The 22,177-nt window shown below is 34.0% G+C and overlaps 2 protein-coding genes across 2 annotated transcripts; both read left to right on the top strand.

The window, feature by feature from the left end:
* Positions 1 to 9,307: 9,307 nt before the first annotated feature.
* On the top strand, positions 9,308 to 16,502 carry LOC114745775 (beta-galactosidase 1-like). Its single transcript, XM_028933943.1, has 19 exons — positions 9,308 to 9,623; positions 9,725 to 9,820; positions 9,913 to 10,025; positions 10,139 to 10,205; positions 10,312 to 10,404; positions 10,570 to 10,713; positions 11,243 to 11,331; positions 11,643 to 11,748; positions 11,833 to 11,920; positions 12,530 to 12,648; positions 12,762 to 12,926; positions 13,225 to 13,403; positions 13,506 to 13,615; positions 13,752 to 13,861; positions 14,027 to 14,137; positions 14,216 to 14,326; positions 14,670 to 14,875; positions 14,967 to 15,303; positions 15,735 to 16,502. Exons 1-19 carry the CDS (start codon positions 9,441 to 9,443, stop codon positions 15,843 to 15,845), a joined length of 2,538 nt encoding a protein of 845 aa, XP_028789776.1. The 5' UTR covers positions 9,308 to 9,440; the 3' UTR covers positions 15,846 to 16,502.
* Positions 16,503 to 17,457: 955 nt separating this feature from the next.
* LOC114745789 (uncharacterized) lies at positions 17,458 to 21,240 on the top strand. The gene is made up of 6 exons (XM_028933957.1): positions 17,458 to 18,166; positions 19,657 to 19,709; positions 19,865 to 19,952; positions 20,171 to 20,269; positions 20,559 to 20,683; positions 20,997 to 21,240. The coding sequence occupies exons 1-6, from the start codon at positions 17,501 to 17,503 to the stop codon at positions 21,031 to 21,033; spliced, it is 1,068 nt and encodes a 355-aa protein (XP_028789790.1). The 5' UTR covers positions 17,458 to 17,500; the 3' UTR covers positions 21,034 to 21,240.
* The last annotated feature ends 937 nt before the right edge of the window (positions 21,241 to 22,177 follow it).

Raw genomic sequence — 22,177 nt, 5'->3', positions numbered from 1 at the left:
ATTTTGTATTGCTCTCCAACGGTATGATTTGCCCTCCTAAAGATCTGAAGCCAGCTAACTTCTTTCTTATGTGAAATTGCTGTACAAATACTGTGACCTTACGGTTTCTCAGTGTTGGAGAGGCATATAAAATATTTATCATTCATTTTATCTTAAATTTTCTCTAGATGTTTCAAACTAGTCAAGCCGGAGCCTCTCAAAGCTCTAATGCATTTTAGCAAACTAGCACAAGTTGGAGATCTGCAACATTTTTTCATTTCAGTATGCTTAAAAGCATCAAGTTTCTTGCAGGGACGAACAAAACGATTACTAATGATTTTTGCATTTGAATTCTTTGTTTTAGATTTTGCTTCCACAAGGGCCTTTGGAGAAAATGTGTGATACATCACATATACTCTTTTGATTCTATTTATAAAGCACTTTCAATATGTTTTATATAAACAAAAAAAAACTTTAAAGTGGGTTAACTTCCCGTTAAAATATAACAATTTTTCAACTTTATTCCTGTTTAATATACACTTTTAAAAAAACTATATATACTGTAATAAGTAGAGGATAATATCCAAATTTAATGAAAATGATTATATTAAAGAAATAAAATTTAATGTATGTTTTGCCCGCATTTAATTGCAAACTCAACATTTGTTAAATGAGACTAGTGGTATGAAAATTAAAGAACTAAAATATTTTTTTTAAAAATTAAATATTATACTAAAATTTGATATAAATTAGATGATCAAATATATACTTAAGAGGTGGGTGCGTGTGCGTGTGTGTGTGGTGTGTGTTTAGGGTTTGTCAGAGCCTTTATCTCAAGCAATGCACAGGGCCTTACAGCCCCAGTGACAAATACGTGTGTGCGTGTATTTCATATTTGGAACATTGGCCGTCGACAGTCCCTAACCTCGCGAACCTCTGCTTCTCTCCCTCGTATTCCCTCAGTCCAACGCCCTGAACAGAAGGCATGCACTTATTCTATAATTGTTGGAAGTAGAGAAAAAAGTGTCTAAAACAGTAGGACAAGTAAAAATGCCATATGGAATGCGGTGATCCATGCCAAGAAGTTAAGTAACATGGCTGGCCCCTTTCTTTGCCACCTAAAAATCCAGGAGCTCACATTCTGTTTGTTGGAGGCATTGTTGTCAGTTGTGTTTCGTTTTTGCAGTTAATTGAGCACATGGTGCCAAGTGGTGGTGTTGTGTCTAGTTAGTTTCACGACAGTTGAGTAAAACAGCCCACGTTTAGAACATGGTGCTGCTCCCATCTCAATCCAAGCAACTAATCAAAACAGAATGACAGGAAAAAAGATCTCAACAACTATGGCCTTTGAGCCTTGGAGCTTGGACAAGGGCCCTTTTAGGGACCATATGTGGCACGCTATTGGTCGACACTATTTTTTTTGACTTTTGAGCATCGTCAATGCAGTTAAAAAAAAAAAAAAAGCCAGTTAAATGAAGGAGAGGAGACTAGTTAACTTTTATGAACTTTTATATTGCAATTTGTTAACATTAGATGGGCATCTCCACTACTTATGATTGGTGCTATTCCTTCCTTCTCTGCATCTCATTTGGGAACTTGTTCACTTTGAGCTTCGAAAACACTCGTGTGTTTAAACAATCATCAGATACTATGTGAATAGTACTCCGGTCTTAAATATAAGAGTATAAGAGTCTTATATTTAGGACCAGAGGAGTAATTATTACTTTCGGTCCTTAATATAAAAACTAGTTAACTAATTTGAGTAGATTAAAAAAAGTAGTTAAATTAATTATTTGTAATAAATAATTACCTTCGGTGCTAAATATAAAAGCTAGTTGACTAATTTGAGAAGATTAAGAAAATAACTTAAGTTAGTTATTTGTAATAAATAAGTATTTTTTTTCTAAAATATCCTTACTAACTAAGTTATTGACTTAAAAACTATCATTATTAGAAGGACTATTTTGAAAAATAAATAAATATGAGAGACAAAAAGGATTGGGATATTATATTTATGATCAAAATAAAAGTTAAATGGGATCTTATATTAAGTACCAGAGGTAGTGTAGTGCGTGTTATTTTCATTAAAATATCCTTACAATCTATACATTAACTAGAATTACTATTACTACAAAGATTATCTTTAAAAAATAAAATTATATGAGAAACAAAATAGATTGTAGTATTATATTTGAGAATAAAATAAAAATCAAGCCGATTTTTATATTAAAATACGGAGGTAGTAATACATAACGATCAGGGTCATTAGTTTTCTTAGCGTATGTTTTGCTATGGGAAGAAAAGACAACCAACGCTAGTAATTCCAAAGCAGCAACCCATGTTTTAAAGTTGTTATTGGTAGATTAGCCCGGTTGCTAGCAAAGTTGAATACCGCCTGCCGTCAAGTGGGGGCTGGGCCACGTGCAGAGCACGTGCAGTCAAATAATGCGTGCACCGGCAAATGGTGCAGAAACATACAAGCATTAGCATTAAAAAGTACGAAGGCTTTGGATGTAGTGTTGTTCTTATAATATCATATGAGCGATGCAAGGAGGAGGAGAAAAATTCTAAGGCGCCCAGCAAAGAGGCCCCACGCTTGTTTAGAAGCTAAGTGAATCACAGCTAATGAACAAGCATGCAGTCCAGCATTGTAATTATTATGGGACAGTTAAAGCAGCGGTTACTATTGCACATCCCATATGATATACTCAGCTAATATATATCGAATAGAAATAAAGTTGTTGAATTTTAAAAATCAAGCTAATGAATTTTAAAATTTTCGTGTGATGTGAAGCTTTAAAAATAAGAGTAAGAATTGATATTGGGATTGAAAAAATATGTTAAAAGAGTGTTTAGGATGAGTGGTTACTTATTAGATGGAATCAGACAAATCTATATATGTGAAATTAGGAAATATCATGAAGGAATGTGGTATTTCCCAATCCTACTTACATGAGAATACCTAATCTTATGTAACAAGAAATTACTCATAACATATTAAATGTTATTTAATAGTTTTTCAATCTTAATTACAATTCTTACATTTTATTTTTAATATTTCGTACTAGACGTAACTTTTTTTTTTGGATTATGTGAATCATGTTAGGAGTGATTCATATATAATGCTAGAGAAGTACAAGTTACTTCCGATATATTTTATTAAAATAAAAAAAACCTTAAATTTTATTAATTCTTTATTAAAATTTAATAATTTTTTAATTTTATTTCTACTTAATATACGTTACTTTTCAAAAAAATGATTCATGTTAAAAATGTAATGAAATAACTTATAAATGTAATTTTTAAAAATTTTCTTTCTCAAGCTTATGAAAAAGATGAAAGGAGTAATTTTCACAAATTCAATTTTGTTGTCTGTTTTAGGTTACTCAAAACTAACTTTTTGTAAAATAGAATATTAACTCAAAATCGGGTTTAAGAACGGGGAACCAAAACATACTTTGAGATTAAAAAAAAGGATTCAAAAGGTTTTCTCTTCTTCTTTAAAATAAAAAAAACGAGTGATTAGCTGGTTTGATGATAATGGGATGAAAAGCGGGAAGAAATCTGGGACGAGGGAATATAGGTCCACCATGATGAAAATAAGAAGAATAATAATAGTAGATTAGTGGTAGAGTAGACAGAGCATCCGATGCTTTTTCTCTGTACTTCATTGACTTCCCTTCCTTATTTTCATGTGCATTGCTCCTACTAATGCAACATTGCACATAATCTTTGGTAATTATTACTTTATTATAAGACTCTTTTTGACTTTTTGTTTGATCCTAATTATAAGACCCCAATTCATTTTGTCTCTCATATTTATACATTTTTTTCCAAAATAATCCTTTTAATAATGATAGTTCTAGCCAATACACTTAATTAGCAAGGATATTTTAGGAATGACAACACTTATTTATTACAAATAACTAACTTAACTTACTTCCTTAATCTCCTCAAATAAGTAAACTAGGTTTTATAATTAGGACCGGAGGTAGTATTTTGCATTGACATTATCTTTTTAGAAGAACAACTGATTTAGATTCAAATCATGCTCTAAATATCTCAATGTGTTAGAATAATGATGAAGGAAAATTGGTCATAAATCTTGATTAGAAAATTAATTATACAAATGTAAGTTAAGGACTCGTGCACAATTTATTTTTCCACAATGTAATTCTTGTCTAGCTGTATATAACTTATCTTCAACTATATCCAAAATAAAAGACATATATAGTGAAAGATATGTTGCAGTCCTTTAAGCATTTTAGTCCTTGAGTATCCTTGCATAATTAATTTTTAAATTAGTGACTTTTGATCTATTTTTTCTATAATAACTAAACACATAAGACAAATACTAAATATATGTGTTTCGTTGACTTAAAATAGATAGATATTCTTTGGTGGAAAAATAAAAAGATAGAAAAAACTTGCTAAAATGTGGTTTCTATTAATTAAGTAATTACCAAAAATGGTGAATAATTTATTGCAGCCATTTGTCCCGAGATAAATTCTACTACATATTTACTTCGTATATCGTAAAATTATTTCTAAAATCACAGTTTGATTTCTATCCAATCACCTTTTAAATATTAATTGAATGTGAAATTGCTACGCTGATCACATGCTCACATGCAGCTACATAGTTATAGATTATAGATGCGACGTGGGACTATGTATAGTTGTGAAAGGGGGTCTCTCTAGTTCGCACGAGTTTATTTATAGGTCAAATAGGTTGATTCGTTTATCTAAATCTAGATAGATTAAATTTTAAGAGGAGAAATCAGAAATAAATCCCCTCATTTAAAAATTAATTGAAAAATAGTTGTTAAGATAATAAATTGTATACAGAAAAAGTTAAGTTGTACCAAAAAAAATAGTTTATATAAAATATTATTTGGACATATTTGTACATATGGCCTGAGAAGATGAATTGTATGTAAAAAAATTTAAGTCGCACGAAGTTTTAAAAACTACTGTTTGCTAATTAATTCCTAAATAAAAAATTTATTCCCAATTTTATGCGTGTGTTCATCAATATAGGATTTAATATGGGCGTTAATTTTGATTCTAATTCCAAATGAAAAACTTTAATTGCTGGTAAAAAAATGAAAAACTTTTTTTTTATATACAAATTTTTGGAAAGGAGTTAGATTCATCCGCGATCCAAGGGCAGAACGAAATTTCCCTTTCTCCTAGGTCATATCAATGTTGGGCATGACGAGCCGTCAATTACCCTCAGGCGTTTACCTAGACACCTAAGAGTTAGGATGCCTCTCCAAACGCCGCGACTGGAACCACAACAAAGTAATATTCCCCAAATATCGAACACATGCCAACTTGGTCATATGTCTCACTCCTTCGCCAGCTGAACTCACAGATGATGGGTAAAAAAATGAAAAACTTTAATTCACCTTGCATTATAGATTTTTTCTAAAGGGTTTTGGTTTTGGTCATGAGAATTTTTGACTAAATGCTTAAAAAATCCTGTTAAATGCCATCTGTACTGGCTTGCTAGACCTCATAGTTAACCTTATTAATCTTTATTATACCAAATGATATTTTATATGGATAACATCTCATTTTATATCGCATAACTCCACCTTTCCAAGGAGGCATGATTTTACGATTATTTATTTGTTTGTTTGTTTACTTTTGAAGCAACCTGCACAAAGTACAACCTACACGCACTTTCATAATATAAAAATTAATTTGATATATAATTTGATTTTAAACCGTCTTAATTTATTTTATTTTTTATATTTATATATTTTTTAAAAATACTCTTTAAAATAGTTGTACATGTTAAATTTTTTATTAAATAATAGTTTTAACTAGTACACATGATTAGTAAGAGTATTTTAGAAAAGAAAATATCTATTTATTATAAATATTTAACTTAACTAATTTTTTTAATATACTCAAATTAATTTACTAGCTCTTATATTAAAGACCGAAAGTAATATTTTCTTGGATAAAAAAATTATATTATTTCTCAATGATAAATAATATTCTCTTGGTTTTTAATATAAGATCTATTTAACTAATTGATTAGATTAAAAATATTAAATAAGTTAGTTAATTATTATGATAAATATGAAATGTTTTTCCTAAAATATTTAGTCATCTTTCATAATATCCTCCATTCCTCTCCTATTTGATTATGAGTGATAGAGTTTAAATAGCAATAGTTTTAAAAAAATTGGTAAATACGATAAAAAGTCTTACATTTAGAACCAATATCAGTTCAAAAATTAGATCTTAGTTAAGATCTAGATGAGTACAATTCATTAAAATTTTATATAAAATATTAATAAGTTATTGGTTGAGAAAAGAAATAGTCTTATCCTCATAAAAAAATAGCATAAATTCAAATTTTAAAAAACACACTTCTTAAAACGACTTTAACCTTCAAGCACTTGACTAAGATTAACTCCAAATAGGCGTTTTGATGAGAAGGATGAGGAATAACAATGATAATAATAGATGGAAAGAAAAATTAATGATAATAATAATAAGTAATCCCAAGAGGGAAAAGAGACATAGGACTTGTTTGGATTGACTTATAAATAGCTTTTCAAACGTGATTTACGGAATACGAGGAAAGTATGTGAGGAGAGTTTTGTCTCAACTTACGTGAACTTGCTTAAAAACCTGTTTTGAACGGAGCTCCAAACAAGCCCATAATAGTTACAAACTTCAAGATTTCTGAAACCTGCTGCCACCCCTGCTTTTAATAGACGTGCTTCACGCGGTTCCAAGAGATTTCTGCAAAAAAATTTGTCCCCAACGTGGCCGCTATCTTCATTCTTCACTGGGCGGGAACCTCATTCAACATTTTCCCAGCATCAATCAATATTTAGTAATGCCTCCGGTAAATAATATAAAAGTTCATTAAATTTTTTCACATATCAAAAAATAAAATTTAGTTATTTGATTTGTTTTAAATGAAAAAAAATTATTTTATTCTCATAAAATAATGAAGTAATGTTACATTTTTCTTATCCCCATCTCTTTCCTCTCTCTTCTATGTTTAATAGGGATGAAAATGAAAAAGTCACAGTAATTTTTTTGATAACATCTTATATTTTTAAACCATAATTTTTTTAATTATATATTACGAAGCAAATGGAGTATTTGTTAAATAGATGGTAAATAATTTTACTCTTAAAACTGCGTGAAATATTGATCTGATTCTGTTTATAAATTACTGTTTGCATGAATTAAAAAACATGGTTAATATGCCCATTTGTCTCAAGTTTTCACTTAAGAACATTAAATACCTGAAAATTTTTTTAAAGCAAATTTGTTCTGAAAATTTATAACCGTAGCAATATTGCCCCAACAGTTAAAAAACTTGCATTCACCGTTAGAATAGTGATGTTGACCATTAGTATTTTTAACAGTAGGGAGTAATATTGTTATGATTTAAGTTTTTTGGGATAAGTTAGCTCCTAAAATTTTTTTTCAAATTCCTAAAACTCCTTAATGAAAACTTCTGCACAAATTTTCCTTAGCCCTTAAAAAAATAAGTTTTTTTTTACCAGGTTAAAAAAAATAACTTTTAATTTATCCCAAGCCGTGGGGGCATATCTGCGAACATGAACATCTGAGAGAGCCCAATTAAATGTGAATAAAAGTAGGGACACTATTTTTTTTCTCCCCAAACTACCGCCTTTTTAATTTGCTCAAATTTATTTATTTTTTAATTAAAGATGACTGGATTATGGGAGGCAAGGTTCCCTCTTTTGCCCTTAAATCCGTCTTCCACAAATTGCAGTGTTCATGAAGTCACGGACAGATTTCCCAGAGGTCTATTGTGTTTGTATGAAGAAGTTCCAGAATTAAACAAATAAAATATTTCATGTCTTTATCATACATTTCATGCGTAGATATAAGCAAAGCAAAATGTGTTTGAACTTGGCAAGAGATAAAAAGGAGCCGAAAGTTGGGAAACGCTTCACTTACTTATTTATATATCACCTTTCCCTTTGCCCTCCCACCAAGTATCTGTCATCATCTTCATCATCTCTTTTTGTTCAGAGGCAAAGACCTCTTCACTTGTTTTTGTGTTCGTGAAGATGGATTACTTTTGCTTTATTGTAATAGTATGTGAAAATGATACATACGACATACTATTACTTCTTTATTATAATCATAATAATAAAAAATACTACCTCCGGTCCTATTTATAAGAGTTAGTTGACTAATTTGAAGAGATTAAAGAAAGAAATTAAGTTAGTTATTTGTAATAAATTTGTATTTTCTTTCTAAAAATATCCTTATTAATCAAGTGTATTGGTTAAAACTATTATTGTTAGAAAGATTAGCGTGGAAAAAAATATATAAATATGAGAGACAAAGTAGATTGGGGTTTTATATTTAGGACCAAAATAAAAATCAAACAAAATCTTATATTAAGAATTTGAGGTAGTAGTTCAAACTAAATTGAAGGACTAAAATCGAAGAAGCCAAGCATGCATGTTCACTGGCTTCTCCACTTGATGTCCTATTCACTTTTGCTTACCTTGCAAGAATGCTATTATTCCTTTTTACCTTTGTTTTTGTAAAATACTAGGCATCATTCCGTCCTTTGTTTACCCTTCTTGTTAATGACTAGTGATTTCCCTTTACCTTTAACATGGCATACGTGAATTTCATCTACGAGGAAGTTGTTAGTGTGGGACAATTGACATCATATAGCTTTTCATTTAATTAAGATTATATATGAGCTCCATACTTCCATTTTGCTCAGTGTAATGGTTAGTTTAATAATGCTGGTGTCTGTTAAACCACAGAACCAACCCATTTGTAAATAAGTTGTTAATGTTAATTGAAGTTACAAGAGTTTATGGACTATTTTTAATTTCTCCTGTTGAAAGTTTAAAAGCTTAAAACCATCAAACGAGAAGTTCATGTATAGATTCGCGTCTATGAAGGGTCTGGATCTGGATTGACTTGACGACTTGATTGTGGTTGTTTATGTTAGCAAGACAAAATCCGATTGATAATTAGTTAATTACTGCGAATATGAAATCACAATGAAGTTAACTGGCACCAATAATGCTGTAGTATAAACATCTGGAACAAGACGCAGCATGGGTCCCACAAAGCCACAAAAGTGGGTCCCACCCTCTTTCTAAACATTCCCATTGCCCGCACAGCCACACTCCTCTCCAGCGTTTAAAAGCAGCTGCAAAGCACCTTCATCTTTGCATCCAAGGCTGAAAAAATTTCATCAGTTAGTTAATTAATTAAGTAACTTCAAATTAAAAATTCACTCTTTTGCTCTCTCTGAAGCTCCTTTTATCTTCTGTTCAATCATTCAGCAAAAGAAAAGGAAGGGAAAATCTGGGGGAAAACTGGAGGGAGAAGCATAGAATAAAGGGCAGCAGGTTAAAGGATATCTAGAACAGAAAGAGGTCATTATTACTTCACGAAGCTGAGGACCAAAGTCAGTATTCATGGCTTTGGGCTTCTTCAAGCTCATAATGTGGAATGTTCTTGTTATCCTGGTGATGCTTCCATGTTCACTATTTGGTTCTGTGAGAGCCTCTGTATCTTATGACCATACAGCTATTACCATTAATGGCCAGAAAAGGATCCTCATATCTGGATCCATTCATTACCCGAGAAGTGCCCCTGAGGTACCTACTCTAAAACGTGCTTCATGGGTCGCTCAGATTCCTGATATTCTTTTTTCTGTTTTGATTTGCATTTCCTCATTCGGAATCTTTGGCTGTGTCAGATGTGGCCAGATCTCATTCAGAAGGCTAAGGAAGGAGGTTTGGACGTCATTCAGACTTACGTTTTCTGGAATGGGCATGAACCTCAGCCTGGCAAAGTAATGAGTCCTTCCCAGCTACTTTTGATGGCAATGTTAAACGGTCCATTCATAGCGAGAAATAATCAATTTTTTTCCTTCATTGTCTGTAGTATTACTTTGAGGGGAACTATGATCTAGTGAAGTTCATTAAGCTGGTGCAGCAAGCAGGCCTCTACGTTCATCTGAGAATTGGCCCTTATGTCTGTGCGGAGTGGAACTTCGGGTATTGAAGACACTTTCTTTCTGTTTTTTTCCTTTTTGCGGACCAAAAAAAACAAGTTTCTGTTCGTCTGGGAAACTAGAAATATCTCAACATTTTTGCTGATCCATTTTTAGGGGTTTCCCTGTTTGGCTGAAGTACATTCCGGGTATCAGCTTCAGAACTGACAATGAGCCTTTCAAGGTGAAATAACTTGCATCCTTATATTTTGCAAAAACTTAGCATCTAAACCTTTTCCTATTTCATATGCTGTACATTCTGGTTATTTATATTTTTTCCCTTCATGAAGTCCCAAATGCAAAGGTTTACTACTAAGATTGTTGATATGATGAAAGCTGAGAAGCTATTTGAGTCTCAGGGTGGTCCAATAATTCTATCCCAGGTAACCTCAATGCTTCCTTAGCCTTTCACTTCATTCAATCCCCTGCTTCCTTTGCTGTATATTCTTCTCGCTGATTCTGATTATTTATTTATTAAAAAACTTTTTTATTCCTTAACTAGAATGGATTGACATACACAGATTGACTCTTTTTCTAACACTGTACAGATTGAAAATGAGTACGGACCTGTGGAATATGAAATTGGCTCACCCGGTAAAGCTTACACTCAATGGGCAGCGGATATGGCTGTAGGACTTGGTACAGGGGTTCCTTGGGTGATGTGCAAGCAGGATGATGCTCCTGATCCTCTTGTAAGTCCAGCTGAAGTGTGTTATTTCAAACATGCATTTACATATGGCTAAAACGTTCTCTAAAAGTTTTTTCAACCTCTTGATTAATGGACAGTATGCTGAATCCATATCAGTCTTGGGGTAAATGAATGATTATTCCTCATTGTACTGGCTGGGCTTAGCTTATGGTTTATCCTCTCAATACCCTTCCCATTATCATGCCTGGCTAATGGGTGTTGTAATGAGAGTCATACTACCCTGCATCATGCTTATTTATTGTTACAGTTCAAAAACTGACGCTCAGCTAATATAAGAGAGAGCCTTTTTTTTTCCTGCCCCTTTTTTGGTAGGAGGACTATTTTACCCTTTTGGATATATATGCTAAAGCTTGAAGGCATTATTAGCATGCGAACTTAACTTTTGCAGATTATGGGTAGTTTGATTATCTCCGTGTGAGAATCATAATTGAGGCTTCATATACTTTCCTCACTGATACAGTCCTTTAAATCTTTTAGTTTTTGGCTCCTAAGCCTAACATGAACTTTGACAGATTAACACATGCAATGGTTTCTATTGTGATTATTTCTCTCCAAATAAGGACTACAAACCAAAGATGTGGACAGAAGCTTGGACTGGCTGGTATAATTTATAGTTTTTGTCTGTCACCTTCTTATTTACTTCTTAAGTTGCCTTAAAGAACTCGCTGAAAGAGTAAGAGTGGGGTTTAGGCCCCACATTCTTGAGCAGTGTGCATGTGCTAGTGTAGATAAACAAGAAATTCCATCGCCTGGGTATTACTTGCATTATGTGCTTTTATTCATTTGGTATTTGTCCAAAAGAGGGGGGGAAAAAGTACTCTTCCTTTTTCTTCTCCCTCAGAACAAGAAATATACAAATTTGAGTTATCACCTGACCTGTTCATTGCCTGTATTACTCGGTTATGCTTACAGGTTTACTGAGTTTGGAGGTCCTGTCCCTCACCGGCCAGCTGAAGACATGGCATTTTCGGTTGCAAGGTTTATACAGAAAGGGGGATCCTTTGTTAATTATTACATGGTAAATTCATTATTTGTCCAGTTTCATATTTGGACTAATTTTGTTAAATGATGAGATTAAGCTCATCTGTTTTGTTTTTTCCAGTACCATGGGGGAACAAATTTTGGTCGAACTGCTGGGGGTCCGTTCATTGCTACAAGCTACGATTATGATGCACCTCTTGATGAATATGGTATTCATAAAGTATTCTGAACCCTTCCATGACCCATACGCACTTTTTTCTTTTCTTTTTTGCTGGTGAGGTCTCATGAGCACTCTTTAAATAAACACTTTTGCTTTCTATTTAGAAGATTGGTGCAATCTCCACTGTTACCTGTTGAAGCCATATCAATCTTTTCACGACTGTTACTTCAAAGTAAACCATAAAGCCAAAGGCATTTTGAATCACTTTTTCATTTTGTCATTCTTTGCAATATTTGTGATCTGCACCTCTTACATATGACTTGATCCTCTGAATTTTGAGCCTTTAAAGTTTATAAAGTTCTACACAAAGTATTAGTTTACTTTTCTTCATATATACAACACGATTTTTGGAGTAGAACTTCATAAATGTCATTCTTTGGATTCTTTATATGAATGTTTTTCTCCCAAATGTCATTGTTACCACAATGTGTGTGTGTATGTGTGTGAGAGCCAAGCCCATCGCAATATGGTGTGAGAGTGAAGTAATCCAGTCCGCATAATATCATAAATTATCCTGAGCAAAATTGAAATAAAATATGACTCATTCATTTTAACTCCTTGCCGGAATTTCAGTTCTATAATTTCTTCGTATATGCAGGAATGTTCAGGCAGCCAAAGTGGGGCCATCTGAAGGATTTACACAGGGCAATAAAACTGTGCGAACCTGCTTTAGTATCTGGAGATCCTATTGTAACACAGATTGGAAACTCTCAAGAGGTATTTAGCTTGATTCAGTATTCCTGAGAATTATAAAGTATGCTTTTTTTGTTCTGAAATTTAATATGATTTATGACTGAACTAAATTTCTAACTTCCCTCATTAATGTCCAGGCGCATGTCTTCAAATCAAAGTCGGGAGCTTGTGCTGCATTCCTTGCAAACTATGATTCAAGATCTACAGCAACAGTGGCATTTGGAAATAGGCATTACAACTTGCCTCCATGGTCTATAAGCATTCTTCCTGACTGCGTACACACTGCTTATAACACTGCAAGGGTAGGAAAAAGTAGTTTAAAGTAATATTTGGGTTGGTTATAAGAAAGACATTTTTGTCTCAGAATTAAGTATATGTGAATATTGTAGGACTGAATAATTTTCTGTTTACAAGATTGACTTGCTCATTTCATAAAAGTAGACATGTGCAAAAGGGAAGGAATAAGTACCTTTTGGTTTCTAACATCTATTTGCAAGTTCTCGTTTAGATTAATTTTTTATTTAGAATAAAGAAAATGAGCGTCTTCAGCAAATTTCACATTGTGGATTTCAGAAATGAATAATCAAAGATTCTGTACAGGTTGGAGCGCAGAGTGCACAAATGAAGATGACTAGTGTTCCAATCCATAAAGGACTCTCCTGGGATTCATTCAATGAAGATACAGCCTCAACTTATGATAGTTCCTTTACCATGACAGGCCTGTTGGAGCAAATAAATACAACAAGAGATGTCTCCGACTACTTATGGTATTCCACAGAGTGAGTAACTTGTATAATTTCATAGTCTGCTTTCTCTTTTCCACTAAACATTTAGTTAGAACCCTTTATTCATGACTTATTTCTTCCTCTTTCCCTTGCAAGTGTTGTGATTGATCCCAGTGAAAAATTTTTGAGCAACGGAAAGGACCCTGTTCTTACAATCTTATCTGCTGGGCATGCTTTACATGTCTTTATCAATGGTCAGCCATCAGGTGCGCATCATAATGCTGATTTAAGAATAATCCTAGGGTGCACTGATTATTCCAATCCTTACTTTGGAAGCTAAAAAAGAGATGATAGCTTGATTTTATTCACATTGTGAAATTTATTCTCCATTCTTTTGGTCAGGGACTGTCTATGGAAGCTTAGATTTCCCAAAAATAACATTTAGTGAGAGTGTGAAGCTCAGAGCTGGTGTTAACAAAATGTCCCTTCTAAGTGTTGCAGTTGGCCTCCCGGTTTGCCTCCTCTCTCTGTCTTACATGCTCTCACCCCTCACACTCACCAATCGAAAGATATTGTCAGATGCATTCCTGCACTTATAGACTAGTCTGATTTTTCAGATAACATAGAATTTGGGTTAAGATGACTCTCTCTCAAGTTGCCATCATGTTGATATGCAGAATGTTGGTCCACATTTTGAAACATGGAATGCTGGTGTTCTTGGCCCTGTTGCATTGAATGGTCTCAATGAGGGGAGAAGGGACTTATCGTGGCAGAAATGGTCTTACAAGGTTCTTCCCCAAGCATCCGTTATGCTACTTTCCCTTCCTAATTTCTTGAAATTTCATTCAAATTCATGCTTCTTTCAGATCGGTCTAAAAGGTGAAGCCTTGAGTCTACATTCCCTTGGTAGAAGTTCTTCAGTTGAGTGGATGCAGGGGTATTTAGTTTCACAAAAGCAGCCATTGACTTGGTACAAAGTGAGTAGGTTGCACTTTTCTCAAGAACTTTAATTGCAATCAGCTTTTCTTAATATAGTCTTTTGGTGCTATCGTTATTACTACTGCTAGTAGTAGAATGATTTTCATTGTTGAAATAGAAAAATTTTTGTTTGGATCTACTTGCACGAGCACTTTACCCTTCCCATCTGTTAAACGATAGTACAGCCATACCGACACACAAATTCAGACTTCAGACAGATATAAATTCACACGGAATGTTGCACATGTAATGGGCCATAAAAGACAACCTTGTGGACTATAGTTCTGGAAAGGCAGGCCTTAACATCCTTCTCTCGTTAACTCCACTTTTACATGATTGTAGACTACTTTTGATGCCCCAGCTGGAACTGCACCATTGGCTTTAGACTTGAGCAGCATGGGCAAAGGTCAAGTATGGATAAACGGACAGAGTCTTGGTCGCTACTGGCCTGGTTATAAGGCATCAGGTACTTGTGATTCCTGTAACTATACAGGAACTTATAATGAGAAGAAATGCGGAAGTAACTGTGGCGAGGCCTCTCAAAGATGGTGAGAAATAAATTACTAGTTGTTATCATGTATCAGTTGTTTAGTGCTGTGAGGAACTATCATCACATTGGACACTGGCTGATGGTTTCAGGTATCATGTTCCTCGATCATGGTTGAAGCCAGTTGGAAATTTACTGGTCTTGTTTGAGGAATTGGTTGGAGATCCAAGTGGCATTGTTTTCGTCAGACGGGAAATAGACAGTGTTTGTGCTGATATTAATGAGTGGCAGCCAAGTCTAAGAAGTTATCGGATGCAAGCTTCTGGTAAGGTCAGCAAACCTTTGAGGCCAAAAGTACATTTATCATGTGGCCCCGGGCAGAAAATCTCCTCAATCAAATTTGCTAGCTTTGGTACTCCACTGGGGTCCTGTGGAAACTTTCAGGAAGGAAAATGCCATGCTCATAAGTCATATGACGCCTTTCAAAGGGTATTACCTTTTTCTTTTTTCCTTTTGCTTCTTCTTTCTCCTTCTCTCTGGAACTTTTATGGAGTGGATCATTCAACTCAAGTTTAGGCTTATGATGTATAGGCCTATGAAATGCATTTATGATCTCTTGTATTATTCTTTTGGGCAAGAAATGTAGGCATAGCATCGGCTCACCATACCTAGGCTGACATTTTTTATTCAAGTATTAAGAATTAGGATAAAGATAGAATTTCAAACTATTTATTCATAGATACTACTGTATCTCGCCAAAGACCAGTTTACCCCATAAGAGTGGGCTATTAATTAAAGGTCTTTGAATAAGTTTGGTCTAACAAAATAATGCTTTCAAGTCGTCTGTATATCATGGACTTTTTAGTCTCATTTCTTGATTCATAATTGGTACTAGTGTTTAATATAGATTGTTGTTGCAGAATTGTGTTGGGCAGAATTGGTGCAAAGTAACTGTGTCACATGAAAACTTTGGAGGAGATCCATGTCCAAATGTGATGAAGAAACTCTCAGTGGAGGCCATTTGCTCCTGATCATCCTTAAATCAAGGAAAGAAACGTGAAAATGGTTCAAGATTACATTTTTTTTAACGATTCAATCAAGAGTTGTTGGGTCAACCAAATCCACACATATAGATCACCACAAGCATTATTTTTGGCTTTACCAAGGTGAAGTTGCAGAAAAACACAACACACTCTCCGGTTTAAAGCCTGTAGTGAGATTGCTGAGATTCTGGACGTGTACAGAAGGTGAAGAACTGCGAAGAACAATTGTTGGAGATAGACATCAAAACGATACTAATTGCGTCCAACTGCAAATTTTCTTTCTTCCATTTTGGGTACCGCGTGAAGCCTCTCGCTTCCTGTACCATTTTTGTTATTTTCGTCCTTTGTGGCTTCCATGAGAGCTGGTTGTTTAGTTGTTTACTTCTTGTAAGGAACATCTCAAGAACAATGGCAAATCAAAAGTCAGCAATCTTTTCTTACCTTTTTACATCTTACTGTTGATGATTCTTAATGCCATATCTTGGGTTTTATTTGTTTTTGGTTCATGTTCATGTTCCCTAGACAGTTTAACCATAGTTCAATTATAGGCCATTCATTTCGTTAATTTTCAGTTGAGTTTGTAAGAATGAGATTCTGATTGTTGGCTTAGCCTTCCATAGTAACACTGCATTATCAACGAGGGATTGATAAATGATATTTTAGTACCAAAGGCATACTTTTTGTTTTTTCAGAATATATATTACTACTTCTGATCCTAATTATAAGAACCAGTTGACTAATTTGAAAAAATTAAAGAAGTAAGTTAAATTAATTATTTATCCTAAATAGGTGTTGTTTTTCTTAAAATATCTTTGCTAATCAAGTATATTGGCTAGAACTATTATTGTTAGAAGGGCTACTTTGGAAAGAAATGTATGAATATGAGAGAGAGTAGATTGGGGTCTTATATAAAGGACTAAAATAAAAATCAAACATGATCTTATATTAAGGACCGAAGGCAGTAATTATGGATTTGATTGTCATTTTTACAAAATGCATGTATATTTAGGATTGGTATAATTCTTTGTTTACTTTGTCACTATTTAAGATTTATGTGCCTATCAATTAACCAGTCGTAGGGATCACGATCCTACAAGAATTCCTATCTCCTTTCTTTCTCATAATTTTTTCTATACACTTAGATTGAAAAATATTTGATATATATTCAAAATTGGTATAATTCTTTCCTTATTTTTTCTCCACCCTTAGATTAAAGAATGGTGAGAAAGAAAGAAGATACTAATTCTGATAGGATATTAATCTATACGGCTGGTTAATTGATAGGCATATATCTCTCAAATGTAAACGGTGACAAAAAAATAAGGAAAGAATTAAACCAATTTTAAATATATTAACACGCGTTTTGTGAAAATGACATAAGTCATTTTATTCACTAAAATTATTTATTTGTTTATCCTAAGGCTTTTTTCTGGCAAAAAAATTATCCTAAGGCTTTTTATTTATTTAATTTCATCTAAATCAGATAAGCCACCTTCAATCAAATCCAAATCGCCACAACCAAATGCTACAAAATATCAAAATACAACCTTGAGGGCGCCTTCCTGGGAGCTCGTTTGATATTTTGTCTGTCTCTCTGCTTTCTCTGTAAATGACGCGCCTCTGTGGCGGCTTTGCCTTCCTACATGTTCCGTCTCCTTCATTCTAACTTATTCTCACTACACTTTCATCCACAGATGCACTACCCAGAAATTTTCTCGTTTGCTTTTCTCATCTTCTTCGTTGCTGTTTCTCTCATCGTCATTTCGTTCTCTGTTTTTAGAAACTCATCAAAAACAGAGCAGCAACAAGAAGTGAAAGCCCAGAATCTGAAAAGTGATGGACCGACAACAGAGAAGCGTTCCCTGTCAGAATGTGCTGATGAAGTTAAACTTCATCACCCCAATGATAATAACCCGGTCCATTTGACTCATTCTCTCTTGCTCGAGGTATTACCATCTGATTCTTCGAAATGGGCTAGCTTGTTCGATGATAAAAGTTGCGATTGCAAGGAACTGAATTCGATCTCTTCGGGTCTGAACGTGGAGAGTGAGCATACGAGGGAGGAGCAAAGAGAGAAGAAGAGGAGGAGGAGGTCAAAGAAGAAGAAAATTAATTCGCTACCTGAAGATAGTTCTGAACATAATAAGGGCGAGGAAAGTGCAAATACGGGTTCGGATATGGGGCTCCGGGAAGAAGCTGTCTTCTTATACCCGTTTACCTCCTCCGGTAGCGCTATGCAGAGAAAGATCAAACATCAGTATGATGAGCTCGTGAAATGCCACCAGTCGAAGAAATTGACACTGGCTCAGGTTTTTCGCAGCTTGCACTCTGTTTTTGCTTTTCTGTCTTCCTTACATGTTATGTCTGATAAGAATCTAATGCTCGTGTTAGATATGAGCAAATTCCAAATTGTATTCGACCATCATATAGTTTATTCAATCTCGTATTTTGGTATGATGAGAGGCAACTAGAAAGAGAATATCTTAATTACCGATCTAAACTGTCCATCCCTCTGAATTGCAATTCCCTTTATCCATTAAGCCGTTGGTGCATAACATCCAACAGCTAACTAACTGGTAACTAATCTCCACTCTTTCCCTTTATTCGTATCATATGAATGCCAGTATTTGTGATTCTTTGTTTCAAACTAATGAGTTATTGCCGTATCAGAGGCGTTGTAGATTGCAATATAATTCTTGCAATTTATTCTGTTATGGATTGCAATATAATTCTTGCAATGTATTCTGTTAAAGTCCATTGCTTTATCCTGAATTTGTCTGCTACCTTCCCTGCCTACGAGATAATACAATAGAATATATCAATCTAGTTTGGTCTGTGGAAATAATTGTCACCTGTTATTTCACACATTTTTTGCCCCTTTTGAGCATTTCGGTTTCTTAGTTTCATGTGTTTGCTTGGTACATTCTGACACACGTGTTTATATGCTTCCTCTATTTCCTTGACCTCAAAAAGAAAGAAGATAATATTTCAGACATTAGGCTTAGTATATTGGTTGAAGTTGAGATAGATGTAATGCACTGCTTCAGTAACAATCTACCTTCCAGAAGCTTACTAAATCTGAATGGACTAGTTTTTGATAGGAGGTGAGACAGAGAGAAAATTTCTTTTAGGGGAAATTTTTATGCTAACATTATGGGACAAGTGATAAGTAAGACTTAACTTAGAGCAGTCATAGAGTATAAAATGAGGTTTCCATTTCATGTCAGGAAGTAAAATTTCTGTGCTTGGTGGATTTATTTGATAAATGCCGTTATGCAGTTTAGTTTCAAGGAATACTTGACTTTGGCAGTTTATTTGTCATGGCACATTTGGAACGAATTTTAATCGGAAGTCATTGTCTTAATACCTACTCAACTTACATGCTAGGTCAATTGAGTGTTATCTTTAGATCTGGCTGGTAGTATTGGATAATACTAACTGCATATGAGGTTAGGGTAGGGTGAACCTTCTTGTAGCAAATCTAGATGTGGATATTTAGATGCGTAGTTTTAGGAAAGACATGGTGAGGTTAATGGGATGTATAGTTTGAACATAATGCAGTTTAATAGAAAAACAATATACATGATCGGTAACATTGCCTATCTTAAGTCATTTTTTTACTCCATTTCTCTTTTCATTTCTTTCCATTCACAAACCAAACAAGCTCAATAACCATGTCTTTTCTTTTTCATGGTACTTGCAACTTTTGAAACTTTTTTTTTTTTTTAATGAGTGGATGCATTCAGTTTATCAGTATACGCACCTTAAAAATTTATAACCCTGCTCTTTCACAATGCAGGTGGTAAACTTTGCTAATAGTTTGGTGGATGCAAGGAATGAACTACAGCACAAGTATGTCCAAAACTCCCAATTTATTCTAAAGCACCTATTTCTAGAAGTTTTTTCCCCCTTTGTTCTCTTGGAAGTTAATTTGGGATCATATAAGTTTCCTTCTAGTTATATTTCTCCTGTCATTCTTATGCTTTCATGCTCTTTTACACTAACAGGGCCGATGTGATCAAACGGAAATTTGTTGTAACAAAGGCTTTACTATTTAAGGCAGATAGATCCTCCTTTGACCGCTTTCGTCAACAGGTTGGTTAATAATCTGGATTCTTGGCGATAAGAGAGAAGAGAGAATGTTAACTGTATATGCAGTCTCTCTACTCTATGTCTTAAGCTCTCACTGAATGTATGGTTGTATGACACAGAAAGATCTAATTTGCTTGGTTAGATAACTAGAGGTCTCACGGGAAATGTGTCCTCAAGCTAGCAGGCATCACCATTGAGTAAATGATTCCTTGATGTTTCAGATATATAAGCTGGAATTGGAACAGAAGCGATTAGAGGAGGACGCAACTGTTTACAATTGGCTTCAACAGCAGCTTAAACTCTCCCCAGCGTACAAGAAGGTAAACTCTTGTTCTTACTTATAGAAGATCTGTGTAGTCTTCCTTCCCAGCATTCCCGTGGTTTTTGTAGCAAAAAGTATGTTGATGATATCATGTATTTTAGGGTAACTTTTTTGGGAAATCTTCTAATTATGTCATTTCTCAAGAAAGGAGAGTAATTTACCCTATCATTTAATTGAATGATAAACTACCGGCTCAAAAGGTTCATCATGGAAGATCTTGTGCTTTTGTCAGCTTCTGTTTTTGGTTTTTTCAAAAGAAATCTCATATTTACCATTTGTACTTGAAGATGCTGGAGATTGGAGCTTGTATGGAGAAAGCAAAAACGTGTGAGCTGGAGGAGGCCACAGAGGATGAATTTGCCGACATTTCATTTGAGGAATTACTAGCACAAGAAAAGAAAGATTCATTTTGGTTAGTTCCATTTAGTTCATTTGTCCTCCTCAAGATTTCACTTCTATAATTTCATGGGAGGCATTTTTTTCACAATAAAATTTTGGTACAACTTGCATGTGCTTGTTACATGAACAAACCTTTGGAAAGACTGAATCATGTAGGGTTGTGTTGAAAGGCAAAAAACCTCAATTCCGTGTAGTTTTATTGGATATCGAATAGCCGATGCCTAGGAACTTTAATTATATTTTTGTTTTCCTCTGGGGTCACCAAGAGGAGACAGAGTGGGCTTGTTTATCACTAATAAACATTTATTATTATGTTCTTTGTGCAGGCAAAAAAATGGGAAATCAAGAGGCTGCTCAAACTAATATGGTTGTACTGGGTGACTAACTAACAAGAGCTAGTTTAGTATGTAAATTCAGTATCTATGATATTGTACTGTCACATGAATGTTCTTGTTTTTTTCTTTTTTGGGTTATCTCTGCCTGTGCCATTTTGGTTTTTCTAGAGTGCTTGTACATACAATATCACCTGAGTTTTTCTTGGGATTTGCTTGGTATAAAGGTATTTTATGAGTACTAAGTTTTCTTCCAGTGGATGCAAAATATGAAATACCATGAAAGGGGGTTAATAAGTTTGTGTTCAAATTTCTGCTGAACAATTCTGAGCCTGTACTTTAGAGATTTCATTTCCTTGTCGCACAGGTAGAATTTGCATTTGAGCGAACACAACATTTAATTCAGAAGCAGTTATGTGGATGCTTTGGAGCAAATCTACATTTAGATTGAAACCAAAATTCATACCCAATCACATTTCCTTATTTCACCAGAATTGAGTCTCTGAAGCTCTAATCCGCCAAATGGACATGAATTCATCGGAAATGCAAATTACCTTTCACAATGACTATAAGACAATTTCTAGTGATACTTTCTTTTGCCATGATAATCAGTAAAAGTTAGGTCTATCTATGAAAAATATTGGTTTGTATCTTCCAATACTTGTCTTCTCATATGGTTAATTTTATGTGGCTTTGTCCGGGTTAAATCAGGTTAAATAAAAATTCTAATAACAACTAATGTTGTTTATAGAAAGATTTTCACAATATTCTGTGAACGTTCTTTTTTTTTTTTTTATAATCAAAACGTGAGAACAAGTACTTACATGAAAGCAAAAATCATCAAGACCTAGTTTCCTGTATCAACCTCCTCCTCACCCAAAGGAGGAGGTTGATCTATGATATAAAAGTTACCCTCTATATGATGAGAAAGTTTTGCTAGGTGATCAGCAATAAGAATAGATTCCCTAAGAGAATATATCGGTATAACCATCTACTCCCTATGAATCATAAGCCTAACATCATCAACTATGTCCTTAAATTATGTGAACGTTCTTTCAACCACAATGTCAAGTTTTTCAGTCATATTTTAATCATGTGTGGTATTTTTTCCACCTTATCATTTAATTAGCAAGAAAAAGTTGTAGTTATATATATATATATATATATATGTATAT

Source organism: Neltuma alba, unplaced genomic scaffold, assembly GCF_004799145.2.
Source record: "Neltuma alba isolate B1F8T4 unplaced genomic scaffold, ASM479914v2 tig00004804_pilon, whole genome shotgun sequence".
Classification (NCBI taxonomy): domain Eukaryota; kingdom Viridiplantae; phylum Streptophyta; class Magnoliopsida; order Fabales; family Fabaceae; genus Neltuma; species Neltuma alba.
Note: the sequence above shows the minus strand (reverse complement) of the source record. Positions and strands in the feature narration are given on the sequence as shown.